Source organism: Bufo bufo, chromosome 7, assembly GCF_905171765.1.
Source record: "Bufo bufo chromosome 7, aBufBuf1.1, whole genome shotgun sequence".
Lineage (NCBI taxonomy): Eukaryota > Metazoa > Chordata > Amphibia > Anura > Bufonidae > Bufo > Bufo bufo.
The window spans coordinates 156769242-156783581 of record NC_053395.1 but is presented as its reverse complement, the minus strand read 5'-3'; the positions used below and the strand labels follow the sequence as shown (position 1 = coordinate 156783581).

General features: G+C 45.7%; 1 protein-coding gene across 1 annotated transcript in view; it reads left to right on the top strand.

Moving 5' to 3' along the window:
• The window catches only part of LOC121009059 (KAT8 regulatory NSL complex subunit 1-like protein), a 36476-nt gene extending 24535 nt beyond the window's left edge, over nucleotides 1-11941 (top strand). The window contains exons 11-13 of the mRNA XM_040441991.1: nucleotides 394-535; nucleotides 5161-5376; nucleotides 10716-11941. Of these exons, the coding sequence (XP_040297925.1) occupies nucleotides 394-535; nucleotides 5161-5319 (301 nt within the window). The 3' untranslated portion in view covers nucleotides 5320-5376; nucleotides 10716-11941. The remainder of the gene's footprint in view (nucleotides 1-393; nucleotides 536-5160; nucleotides 5377-10715) is intronic.
• Nucleotides 11942-14340: the final 2399 nt, after the last annotated feature.

The following is a 14340-nucleotide window of genomic DNA, read 5'->3' as shown; positions in this document are numbered from 1 at the left end:
GATACCTCACACCGACTGCTGCCCATGCCCCTACCCCCTTCGCCAACACATACACAGACTGCTCCCCGTGCAGCCCTTCGACACAGATTCAACTGTAGCAGAAAGCTGAACACTGATGGTTGAGCTTCCTGTTTTCTATATACCGTTCAGGGAGGGAATAGAGAGGACTGTGTAACTGCACAATTCTATGATCAGGCCGAGCTTTTCATGAATGCTCTGCCCAATCTCTAAGTGGAGAGTTTAAGGAATCTACTTGGGAGTCTTTAAACTGACACTAGGCAGATCATTATGACTGCTGGTATTTTGCTTAGTATTTTCTAGACGTTTTCCCAGTGTCTGCAATGTCCTCCTTGCTTTATAATAACATTTATAATATGAATGTTTGCTCTTTAGGTCTTCAAGTCATAGCTCAGGGCAATGCACGGAAGACAACTGGAGTCCAAATTCCACATCACCCGATTCTTGGGACACACCGCCGCCTGGTGGTTGTGCTTTGCAAGCCCTACGGTCTTCAGCTGATTTTCAGCAAGGGAAGGTAAAGATTGAAATAGAATTGACTTGATGGGTTAGACATATAGATATGAGCTGCAAAGGTGGCCATACACCTTAGATAGCTGTCGGCCAAACAGGGAGAGGGGAATAAGCCACTGCCAGACTTATTTGGTGGCAGCTTATCTCCCATGAGGATAAAGAGAAAACATGTCTTATTTTTCATATTCTAAAGCAGGAATCAGCATCCTCCAGCACTCCAGCTGTTCTGAAACTACAACTCCCAGAATCCTCATGTCACTTCTATGGGAGTTACAAGAACAGCAAAGCAAGTGTGCATGCTGGGAGTTGTAGTTTCTCGGCAGCTGGAGTGCCGAAGATTGCGGACTCCTGCACTACAAGATTGTACAGTCCTAGCAAGATTGCCAAGTTTGTCTAATGTGTGTGGCCACTGTGTGGGATTAGCTCTTCTCCGGGGGTCATTCACACAAGTATCTTCGCCAGACACCAAGTTTAAGGTCCAAACATCGCTTTTATTTAGCACCTTAGCAAAACAAACACCTGCCCGGCTGGGCTCTAACTAAACATATGATAGAATCCCTGACTCACCTATAGAGTGATGTTCAGACACAGTGTCAGGTCCAGTTTCCTCAGCCAAGCGTATACCAGCCCCCCAGGCTGTAACAAGGTCAGTCCAGGCTATGTCCCAGCCTCGTGGTTTCTCAGCCTAGCCCGGCTGGAACCACACACCCAGAGCCTCACCTGGCCGACTGACAGTCTGGGATGGGCTTTTACTCCCCAGTAATGATCCCAGGTGATTACACCTTGGGATCCCTCACGCTAGGGAAAACCTGCCCTGGAATGGGAGGGGTGGATCGGCAGCTCCCTCTACCAACCTAGCTCCCAATCCAAGTAAAATCCAGCCCTTAAATACTAAACAAAATAGCTTCAGCAACTATGCCTTGCTGAAGCCAGCACCACTCTGGAACTTTGCTTATCTCACCCAGTTGAGGAACCTGAGTGAGATATACCCCTCTCCCAGGATCCTTATTCACTTTAGTGTTCACATCACCACACCACCTTAAAACACAATTCTACAAAGTCTTCTATTTTTCAAAAGCATGGGGGTGAGTTATCATTACTGGTATAAAGGAAAACTGGCTTAGTCTACTTTCACACTGGCGTTTTGGCTTTCCGTTTGTGAGATCCGTTCAGGGCTCTCACAAGCGGTCCAAAACGGATCAGTTTGCATTCTAATGCATTCTGAATGGATAAGTATCTGCTCAGAATGCATCAGTTCAGTCTCCATTCTGCTTTGGAGAAGGACACCAAAACGCTGCTTGCAGCGTTTTGCTGTCCGTCTGATGAAACTGAGCCAAACGTTTTCACTGACACAATCTGGCACAATAGAAAACTGATCCGCCCTCCATTGACTTTCAATGGTGTTCAAGACGTACAGATAATACAAACGGATCCGTTCTGAACGGATGCAGACGGTTGTATTATCTGAACGGATCCGTCCATGATGGATCCGCTCAAAACGTGAGTGTGAAAGTAGCCTTAGTTGCCCATAGCAACCAGTCAAATTCCACCTTTCATTTTTCAGAGCTCCCTTGGAAAATGAAAGATGGAATCTGATTGGTTACTATGGGCAACTAAGCCAGTTCTACGTTACACCAGCTTTTATAAATCTCCTGCTATGTTTTTAACCCATTGATAAAGTGGACATCCAATCAGAATGGTCTGCTGAGAGAAGATCATACTGCTGGATTGCGATCTCAGACAGTCACTGATTTCCGTAACGGAAGGGCTCTGTTCAGAGGTGTCTGTTACTGAAAGTCTAACACATTGGGGGGAATTCACTGTCGAGCTAAGTTTATTATTAGGTGCAGACCTTTTAATAAATTTGGTGGCATCTTCCTGGTAGTCAATGTACAAAAAAAACAAACCTATGTCAGTTGTAATTTACTATAATTTGCTCTGGAAACTGATGTAAATCTGATTATTTTACCCTCCTCCCCCAAAGCCCTGCGAGAGTGTTGTAAAATGGATCACAATTGTTTTGCACACACATTGACTAATTTCCCCCAATATTCTAAGTTTGATCTGGGCACCAAATGCATTGTAATACAGGTAAATGAGGACTGTGAGTCCGGTAACTAGACTGAGGGGCAAACCCAGACAGGGGCACTCTTTTCAGGGCAGGAGATCTGTATAGTTTATCTTCGGAAGAAGGGATGCAAATGAGTTCTGCCACTTGATGTAAGGAAGTTATCCTATAAGTCAATGTCCAACTTTTTAAAAGATCTTGAGACATGACTTGGATAATAAATAAGCCAGTACCTCATCTGCAGACACCTGTTTCGGGGAGATTGTCCCTCATCAGTTCAGTGCAGAGAGTACTGGCTTAACTGGGTGAGACTAAGTCAGGATTTGGGGGGTACTAGCTCTTATGGAGAGTGCCTTAAACATTGTGAGGAGACTTATAGGTCATACGTGCTCCTCTGGAATTCGGGAAGAGGGTATGCAAGCCAGTACTCTCTGCACTGATGAGGGGCAATCACCCCGAAATAGCTGTCTGCAGATGAGGTGCTGGCTTATTTATTATCCAAGTCATGTCTCAAGGCCTTTCAAAAAGGTCAAACATTGACTTATAGGATAGCTGCCTTACATCTGATGGCATTAGAGGCAGAGCTTGTTAAGAGCTCATTTGCACCCCTTTCTTCCCAGAATTCCAGAGGAGCCCATATGGCCTTTAAGTCTCCTCACGCCGTTTAAGGCGTTGTCCATAAGGAGATATTGTATTTTCCAAATCCTAGCCATCTTAGGGCCAGTAGACATCTTGCTTAATCTAGACATCTCCATCCTATTTGTATACATGTGTTCTATGGTGAGTTTATTCATTTTTTACTACTGCACTGGTATTATCTTGGACACTCTATAGCAGTGGTGGCGAACCTATGGCACGGGTGCCAGAGGCGGCACTCAGAGCCCTCTATGTGGGCACCCGCACCCTGGAAAAAGTCTATGGTGTACCAATATGCCTTCGAGTTTTCCTGCCATTCATCAGCGCAGGGCGCACTGTGAGCGGCACAAGCAACGCATTGAATGCAGCCAAGCTATTATAGCTAAATGATAAAGTCCATGAACATATACAATTTTGGCATTCAGGTTAAATTGCCATGTTGGCACTTTGCGATAAATACGTGGGTTTTGGGTTGCAGTTTTTGGCACTCGGTCTCTAAAAGGTTCACCATCACTGCAGCAATCTTCGGCACTCCAGCTCCCAGCATGCACACTTACTTGGCTGTTCTTGTAACTCCCATAGAAATGGAGAGGATTCTGGGAGTTGTAGTTTCTAAACAGCTGGCATGCCAGAAGCTGCTGATCCCTGCTCTATAGTATGGAGGTATCGGGGTCTGTTCGTTCACCATTCTTGATTATTGCCAGTTGTTCTGTGTTTTTAAAAGATTTTTTGTGTAGTTTCATAACATTAAAGACCAATCCTGCCGAAATCTTGTAGATTTGGTCAGGCTTAAGAATTATTCATCTATCAAATACTACATGTTAATAAAGATCTCCTCTTACCAATTCCATCACATTCATTTCTAAACCGAGGAAGAGGCAGTGTGGGAATGGGATTAGTAAGGCGAGTGTATTACATAGTTTATTACTGAGAGGTGGGCATATTAGGGGCTTTGTGTGCTTCCGTTTTTATACAGACGCACACCTCGTGATTTGTTACATAGGTATTCACTTCTATAGGTGAATACAGTGTCTTAAGGTGGTACCATATGCCAACAATAGACCCGTGTGCACAGCTTTGCGGAATGCATGGGCTCTAACTCTGCTGTCTTGTCCTATGTAGAAAACTCCTTCATATTAAGACTTGTCCTCCTCCTTGATGACCTATCCTCAGGTATAGGTCATTATCAGATGGTACCCCCACCAATCAGCTGTTTCAGGCAGTGGCTATAAACTATACAGTGGACAAAACCATTTTGTGGCATACAGCAGCTCAGCTCCCATTCACTTGAATAAGCTGAGCTGCAGTACCCCAGCGCGGCCACTACACAGGGGATGGAGCCTTCTGCATCAGCCCCATCCACGATATAGTTTCCAAAGCTTGTGGCTTCCCAAAACAGCTGATGGTGTCAGACCACCAGTCTAGAACCGATTACCAATCCTGAGGGTAGACCATCAATATCTATGGCCCAGAAAACCCTTTTAATCCCCAACTGCAGGACATAAGCACACCATTGTTAGTCCCCTGCCACTGAAGAATGGAAATACACACTTGGGGGGTTATTTATTAAACAGAAATACGCCTAGATTAGGCCTATTTCTGGTGCAGATTGTGGTGCAAAGGTCCTTTTGCTACCTTTTCCCGTTCACGCCAGGTCTAAAGAAGTGGCAGGGAAGAGCCAGCAGGCCCGTCTCATTTACCATTTTCTATGCCGGTTTTAGGCGTAGAAAATGGTCTAAATGTAAGACAGCTAGGAAGCGGCGGTGGATCCGCCAAAGTTATGTAGCGGTAAACGCCTCGACATAACTTCCGCGGATCCACCGCCAGCACAGGGCTTTATTAAGACCAGTGTCTAAAACGTAAGAAGGGCTAAATGCATAGTCTTACCTAAAACTTTGATGGCGGTGTCATTTTATATCTTCCAGGCACAACACTGGGAGCGTAGAATATTTCCTCTTACAGGAGAAGCTGCTGTGGCTTTAAATGATACACAGACAACGACAAAACACTTGTCTCGTCCCCCAGCCCATGAGGACAAAGAAGCGATATGCCTTCATTCCAGCTGTGACAAGGAAAATAGGTGATGGAGCATTGTCCACTAATACTCACAGGCTAGCCCGGGGCTTTGGAAGATGAGCAAGGTACATACAAAATTGATGTAATAGGTGGCTACATGTAATACACAGAAGGTGGCAGATTTATTCATCTAAGGCCCAGGCTTGCTGGATACCCATTCACTATAATGGGATCCGTCTGTTTTCTGCCATGAATATACTGATCAGTTTGTTAGAATGGTCAGTGTAGCGTGTTATGTGCCCTTACACGCCAATATTAAAGGGGTATTCCCTTCTCAGACAATGTCTGATAGGTGTGGGTCCCACCTCTGGGACCCGCACCTACATGGAGAACGTTGCAGGGAAGGTGGTGGTCGGAGGACCCGGGGTTTTCCAGGGTTCGGCCACCACGAAGCACTCTCCCATAGAAGTTAATGAGAGCGCACCGTGCTTGTGCTGCCACCGCTCCCATTCATTTCTATGGAGCTAGCAGAAATGGCTGAGACAATGAACGGAGGGCAGCTGCACATGAGCAGTGCGCCCTCCACAACCTTCAGGGATCCGTTCTCCTAGCGATATGCCCCCATTGTATGGGATGGGAATACCCCTTTAACAGATGTGTTTTGAGCTTTTTTTTAAATGTACCATAGTTCAGTGGAAACATGGATTTCTTTTTTCAGCATGACATTTGAAATATCACTACTTTAAGTAACAAACTGCGACAAACTGCTCCACCTCTGTGTGCCCTAGATACCTTTAAAGGGGTTGTCCCACAAAAAATATTCTGCAGTTTTCAAACCAGCATCTGGAACTGAATAAGTGGAATTGCATGTAATTAAAACATTTTGTATAGCCACTGAGTTATTCAATTAAATGTACCTGTACAGCGCCACCTGCTGTTTATTTTTCTTATTTCTCTGTCCACCTAGCTGAGGTGGCCGCCCATGCTCAGCTCCATCCTTCAACTGCCTCTTGAAATGTGATAGGGAAATAGCGGCAGCAGAAAGGACATGCCCGTGAGCTGCCAGCTTAAAATAAATGTAGCAGAGCAATGACCTGGGAGTTCTATGGATCCATGTGAGGTACACGGCTGGTTCTAGCATGTACTTTGATAACTGGATTTTATTTTTCACATTAATCATGGGATAACCCCGTTAATTGTATTCTGGCTGTTTAGTCTTATTTTTCATATGCTAAAGAATTGTTCTAGGAGCAGAACCGAGCACTGAGGAACTGGAGTAGTTTTACTAAGGGCTCATGCACATGACCGTTGCCTGTTTTGCGGTCCACAAATTGTGGATCCGCAAAACACGGATACTGGCTGCATGCGGACAAGAATAGGACATGTTCTATATTTTTGTGGATGCCACAGAACAGACATACCAATACGGACAGCACACTGTGCTGCCCGCATCTTTTGCAGCCCCACTGAAGGTTCCGCATCTGACCTGATGCGGATCGAATCCAATTTTAGCACAATTTAGGGTCCATTCACACGTCCGTATGTGTTTTGCAGATCCGCAAAACACCGGCACTGTGCGATCCGCATTTTGCTGACCGCACATCGCCGGTACTATCATAAAAAATGCCTTTTCTTGTCCGCAATTGCGGATAACAATTTGACATGTTCTATTCTTTTTTCGGAACGGAAGTGCGGATCCGGGAATCAGCAATGTCTAGGTGCAATTACATTGGTAAATGTGAGCGTATTTATTTTAGATGGAATTAAAGGTGTTGTTCCATTACAAACACTTAACCCCTATCTCATGGATAGAAGCGTCTAATCGGTGGGCATCTAACCGTCAGGTGGTGGTCTGTGTACCTCTATTTGAATGGAGTGGCTGTCACACATGCTCGCTGAAACTTAACTCTATGGGACTGCCAGAGAGACAATTGCTTGTCCTCAGTAGCATCGGCAGTACCACAGAGCTGAATGGATTGGCAGCACATACAGGTGAAACTCAAAAAATTTGAATATCGTGCAAAAGTCCATTTATTTCAGTAATGCAACTTAAAAGGAATTGCATTAATGCAGCTTAAAATTAGAATTTTGTGAAAAGGTTCAATATTCTGGGCTCAAAGTGTCACACTCTAGTCAGCTAATTAATCCATACCCCTGTAATGACCGGCGTTACGCAAAGGGAGGGAAATGGGAAGGCCCTGTCCAAGGGAGAGGGAAAGGTGGTGACCCCTGACTCACCTTGCGGCTGGCACCTGACTGCCCTGACGTCCCTAGACGGGTTCCTCACCCGTACGCCGATCTCGTGCCTAAACCCTGGCTTTCCCTAAGATGAGCCCTGTGTAGTGAACAGGGCGGTGGGATCACTAGTCCGCACCACTGACACTAAGAGGAAAACACCAGGGAGAGGACAGACAATACAGACAAACATATAATCCCAGGTGGGCGACAACAGCAGACCACCAAGGCCCAACAGGGATCCGGAGGGTAACGTTCTGGAACAACAACCAGAGAACACAGTTACACAGCTCCAGAGGGTCAGCATAGAAGTCCAGGCAGGAAGCTCTATATCTGGCAACCAGAGAAGTGGGAGAGGGGAATATAAGGAGGTTGGGAGTGCTGGACAAGAAACAGCTGAGGAGAAGGAGCTACGGATCCCTGAGTGAGCCAAAAAGGGTTGCAAGGCAAACCCAGAAAGCTACCATAAAGAAACAGCACAATCTTACTACATAGGGCGCGCAGCCACCCGCTGCGACTTCCTGACCCCGGGTATAACGGAGTCAGGCGTGGCTCTTGACACCCTCGTGACAACCCCCTGAGCAAAGGGTACCTCAAAATCGAGACTTTGGGGTTTTCATAAGCTGTAAGCCATAATCATCCAAATTCTAACAAATAAAGGCTTGAAATATCTCGCTTTGCCTGTAATGAGTCTATCTCATATATTAGTTTCACCTTTTTAGTTGCATTACTGAAATAAATGAACTTTGCATGATATTCTAATTTTTCGAGTTTCACCTGTATACAAGACCACTGCTCCATTCAAACGGAGGATCATTGGCTCCTGTGGATAGAGCAGAGCAGTCCCTTTAAGAATCTTCCTACTTGGGTCCTAACCCTCCATAAAAAAATACCATACACCCTCAAAAGCTGTTAGCAAAACATTCACTTGGCCAACAGCTATTCATTTTGACTTCCCATGCACATTTGGCCGAGCTTGAGTGAATTTCCAGTGGAGAGAGGGGAATAAGCTGCTACCAGACTCCGAATCTGCCAGGAGCTCTATAACTCCTGCGTGAACAAAGGGTTTGGCCCAGTCTTTCATTTTCCCTCACACTGACTGGGTTCACACCACATTAAGCCTTCCACAAAGCTTTCCATTGGGGTTATAACTAGTGTTGAGCAAACTTGTGTTGTCAAGTTCGGCGTACAAGGTTCGGGTTATCTAAGAATCCCATTATGGACTCCACTACCACGGACCATAACTTATGGTCCGTGGTAGTGGAATCCATAACGGAATTCTTAGGTAACCCGAACCTTGTACACCGAACTTGTCAACACAAGTTCGCTCAACACTAATAACTTCGAATACCTTGAAATAGTAAATAAACATGTACCACAGTTGATCCAGTCAGTTCAGTGAGGCAGAGTCCAAGGGGTTCATCTTTGGACTCCATTTGACTTAAAGGGATTGTCTCATCATAGACAATGGGGGCACCTATATCGGGAATGGAGCCCCACAAGGTGATGGCTGGATGACTCCAGTCCGGTCACCACCAAGCGCGCTCCCCATAGAAGTGAATGGGAGTGCACTGCGCATGACCAACCACCGCACCCAGCACTCGGCTATTTTCAGCGGCCCCATAGAAAATGAATGGGGGGCAGCTGCGCAGCGTGCCCTCCAACACTTTCGGGACTCCATTCTCGATATATCTTAGCGATATGCCCCCATTGTCTGTCATGAGACAACCCCTTTAACAAAGTGAATGGATCCATCACATTATATGTTTGAATGCCATTTTCAGGTATTCAAACCTCGTACCCACAACAGAAAGGCAGGAAGGGAGTTGGGGGAGCGTCAGGAAACCCCCAAACATGTTGTTGGCCTATTCCTCCAAAATCTGTAAGTTTGGCTGACTTTCCTCCATGAATGGGCACAGTTAGCCTTAGTGGGTCCTTGTGTAATGGCTGGTGGTGGTTTATAAGGTACTATAACTGTATGATCACACATTTCCTATTATATCTACTACTTGAACTACTATATTTACAAAATACAAGGAATTCAAGTAAGGCTACTTTCACACTGGCGTTTTGGTTTCCGTTTGTGAGATCCGTTCAGGGATCTCACAAGCGGTCCAAAACGGATCAGTTTTCCCCTTAATGCATTCTGAATGGATAAGGATCCGCTCAGAATGCATCAGTTCAGTCTCCATTCTGCTTTGGAGGCTGTGAGGGGGTAGCTTTCTTTCAGGGGATCATCCTCACAGATACGGCTTCAGGACACCAGGTTTCAGGTCCAAACAGTGCATTTATTGTGGCACACCAGCAAAAACAAAACAATAAACACTCGCCCGTCCAGGCTCAAACTAAACAATATTCCTGACTCACCTAAGTCACCGTTCACACACACGTGAACCCATGCGGCTTTCTCAGCCAATGTCCCACAGACTTCTGTCTGTACAGAGCACAGTACGCCCAATGTCTCCAGTACAGTGTCTCTTGTGGGGGATTGGGGCTCAGTAGTCCGCCTGACTATGGCCCTATGACCCTCCCAGGCATCGCTTTGTCCCCCAGCACCAGGCTATCTCCCAGTCTTGTGGTCCCTCAGCCTTGCCCAGCTGAGACCACACTGACAGAGACTCCAGGCCTGGGAGGTGCTTTATGCCAGCCTGAGAACCTCCAGCTGGTCTCACCTGTGGTGGAATAGGGGTGTGGACCGCACTATCCACCCCTTCCTTGCCTCTAACCTGTGTGAGACCTGTCACTGTCATTTTGGTGTCCGTCTGACAAAACTGAGCCAAACGGATCCGTCCTGACACACAATGTAAGTCAATGGGGATGGATCCGTTTTCACTGACACAATAGAAAACGGATCCGTCCTCCATTGACTTTCTATGGTGTTCAAGACGGATCCGTTTTGGCTATGTTAAAGATAATACAAACGGGTCCGTTCTGAACGGATGCATGCGGTTGTATTATCTCAACGGATGCGTTTGTTCAGATCCATGACGGATCCTTACCAAGCGCGAGTGTGAAAGTAGCCTAATAGAAGCGAGAATTTATCAAAACTGGTGCAAAGGGAAACTATGCCCCTAGCTACCAATCAAATTGAGCCTTCTATTTTCCAAAGGAGCTGTGAAAAATGAAAGGTGAAATCTGATTGGTTGCTATGGACAACTAAGCCAGTTTCCCTTTGATAAATCTCCCCTTGAGCTGTAACTAGTCTGCACTCTGCTTTTGTCTTTCAAAGGTGCTGTTGAAGACCCCGAAGCCCCGCAGATGATTTGGCCAGTCACCATTAGATCCTGCGTGCAGTACTCCAGAGTTATGAACGTTCAGGTCCAGCTTCATGTTATTTGACTGTAGGATACAAGAAGTCCACACAAATGTCAGAGAGGAAATGCTTTTTCAATGAGGAGGTCCTGGTAGCAGTAAGCTGGTGGACCAGAAGCAAAGCAGAGCACTTCTCTGTACACTTTACATGCAGTGCACACTTCAGGATTTTGGGGGCCATTCAAGGGGTACTACTGTACTTAGTGCTAGTAGGGCATCTGATAGTTCCTAATTTATGGAGGTCTGTCTCCATGTGAAAGTTTCACTTGAGGTTTGCTGTTATGTTGTGATTTTGAGCCTTCTATAATGCAGACCTGCCAGCATACAACGGACGATACAACCTGATCCACGTGGATCTGTTTCCATGTAACCTAAAGTAGTTCTTTGTTTCACGCTGCGCAGTTTTACGTTCATTGTTCACAGTTTATATTGTGTCGTCGCCTTTTACATGACCATTCAAGGATTCAGTGGAAGGTGTGGTGAAGACTGCCGACGACATGACATTAGCTCTTATCAGTTCTTGTCGAGGGATCAGCAACCTCCAGCTGTTCTGAAGCTACAACTCCCAGCATGCACCATTCACTTCTATGGGAGTTATAAGACCAGGTGAGCCAAGTGTGCATGCTGGGAGTTGTAGTTTCACAGCAGCTGGAGTGCCAAAGGTTGCGGATCTCTGTCCTTGTCTAAAGAAATAACTTTAACAAAAGGATCCGTCACCTCTCCTGCCATGTCTGTCTTAGAAATACATGTATTTCCTATGAATTAACAACTCGAGGTCATCTTAGAACTCGGCATTGGGCTATTCCTCTGTTATTCTTCCTAGAAACGTGTGACTACATTATAAACTGTTTGACACTGTTCCATCAGTGCTGACATGGTAAGAGTGAACAGACACGCTGAATAGTGATAGCTTTCCAGGAAGAATAACAGAGGAAAGACACAAGGCCGAGCGCTAAGAAAAGATGCTCCAGAACTAGTTGTAAATACTTCCAGTCCCCATACAATAGCACGGAGAGTTGACGGGTCCTCTTCAGCTTGTCCGTTTTCTAAACCATGAACAAGTTCTCTTCTGTTGGATTTTTTTAAATAAAGTTATTGCAGTAAATTGTGTTGTCCGACCCTTTGTGTTTCCCCGCTGAGACGGTGTTGCTGTAACGTATCTGCCCCCATGTTGATTAGATAGGTCAGAAAAATACCGTAGTGGGAGCCAGGTTTCCCAAAAGGGGGCTCTAGACCAGTCAATGAACATCAAGCAGGGGTCACACTATTTCTTAGGCTACTTTCGCACTAGCGGCAGGACGGACCCAACAGGCTGTTCACCCTGTCGGATCTGTCCTGCCGCTATTTCGCCATGCCCCCCGGACTGCCGTTCCGTCCCCATTGACTATAATAGGGACGGGGGCGGAGCTCCAGCGCAGCACGGCGAGAGGCCGCCGGACTAAAAATACTGCATGTCCGACTTTATAGTCCGGCGGCCTCTCAGCGCGCACTGCCGTGCTGCGCCAGAGCTCTGCCCCCGTCCCCATTATAGTCAATGGGGACAGAGCGGCAGTCCGGCGAAATAGTGGCAGGACGGATCCGACAGGGTGAAAAGCCTGTAGGATCCGTCCTGCCGCTAGTGTGAAGGTACCCTTAGGTTATTGTGTTCATCCATTCCATGCAACAGCAATACTCAAAACAAGAATCTAATTAGGCCCAATAGATCCCACTATAAAGGGGTACAACTGATAGGGAAATGCACTATTAGGCCTCATGCACACGACCGTTGTTGTGTTCCGTTCCGCAAAATGGGGTTCCGTTGTTCCGTGATCCATTTCCTTTTTTGTTTCCGTGTGTCTTCCTTTATTTTTTGAGGATCACCAGACATAAAGGAAAGTAAAAAAAAAATCTAAGACAGGTTTGCCTCGCAAATGATAAAAAAAAAACGGACGCGGATGACAATCTTGTGTGCCTCCATGTTTTTTAGCGGTCCCATTGACTTGGATAGGTCTGCGAACCGTTTTCCGCGAAAATATTAGGACAGGTTATATTTTTTTGACGGACTGGAACCACGGATCACGGACGACAAACGGTGCATCAGCCGAGTTTTCAACGGACCCATTGAAAGTCAATGGGTCCGCAGAAAATCACGAAAAATGGAACAACGGACACGGAATAAAACAACGGTCGTGTGCATGAGGCCTTAGGGAGGTGTCACACATACACTTACCTAAAGAATTATTAGGAACACCATACTAATACGGTGTTGGACCCCTTTTTGCCTTCAGAACTGCCTTAATTCTACGTGGCATTGATTCCACAAGGTGCTGATAGCATTCTTTAGAAATGTTGGCCCATATTGATAGGATAGCATCTTGCAGTTGATGGAGATTTGAGGGATGCACATCCAGGGCACGAAGCTCCCGTTCCACCACATCCCAAAGATGCTCTATTGGGTTGAGATCTGGTGACTGTGGGGGCCATTTTAGTACAGTGAACTCATTGTCATGTTCAAGAAACCAATTTGAAATGATTCGAGCTTTGTGACATGGTGCATTATCCTGCTGGAAGTAGCCATCAGAGGATGGATACATGTTCTCATTCTGTTTACGCCAAATTCGGACTCTACATTTTGAATGTCTCAACAGAAATAGAGACTCATCAGACCAGGCAACAATTTTCCAGTCTTCAACAGTCCAATTTTGGTGAGCTCGTGCAAATTGTAGCCTCTTTTTCCTATTTGTAGTTGAGATGAGTGGTACCCGGTGGGGTCTTCTGCTGTTGTAGCCCATCCGCCTCAAGGTTGTGTGTGTTGTGGCTTCACAAATGCTTTGCTGCATACCTCGGTTGTAACGAGTGGTTATTTCAGTCAACGTTGCTCTTCTATCAGCTTGAATCAGTCGGCCTCTGACCTCCAGCATCAACAAGGCATTTTTGCCCACAGGACTGCCGCATACTGGATGTTTTTCCCTTTTCACACCATTCTTTGTAAACTCTAGAAATGGTTGTGCATGAAAATCCCAGTACATGAGCAGATTGTGAAATACTCCGACCGGCCCGTCTGGCACCAACAACCATGCCACGCTCAAAATTGCTTAAATCACCTTTCTTTCCCATTCTGACATTCAGTTTGGAGTTCAGGAGATTGTCTTGACCAGGACCACCCCCCAAAATGCATTGAAGCAACTGCCATGTGATTGGTTGACTAGATAATTGCATTAATGAGAAATAGAACAGGTGTTCCTAATAATTCTTTAGGTGAGTGTATATACTGCAAAAACATTGTGATTATTATGTGGATATCTTAGAACAATTCTCTTGTAAGAACAGCTTTACAACAATAACATCGAATATAAATATGACAGTTGAAAAACATATGTTACGAGTTCCTTCAAGGTGAACTGATTAATCTCACAATATGTTCCGTGGTTGAATTGCACTAACAGATCACGTGTGCTACAAAGAACGTTGTCCTTTAACCAGTAGATGGTAACAGACTGCAAAGATATCATTTTATTGGCCTAAAAGAACGTCAAGCTTCAACACTACTTATCCCCATTTTT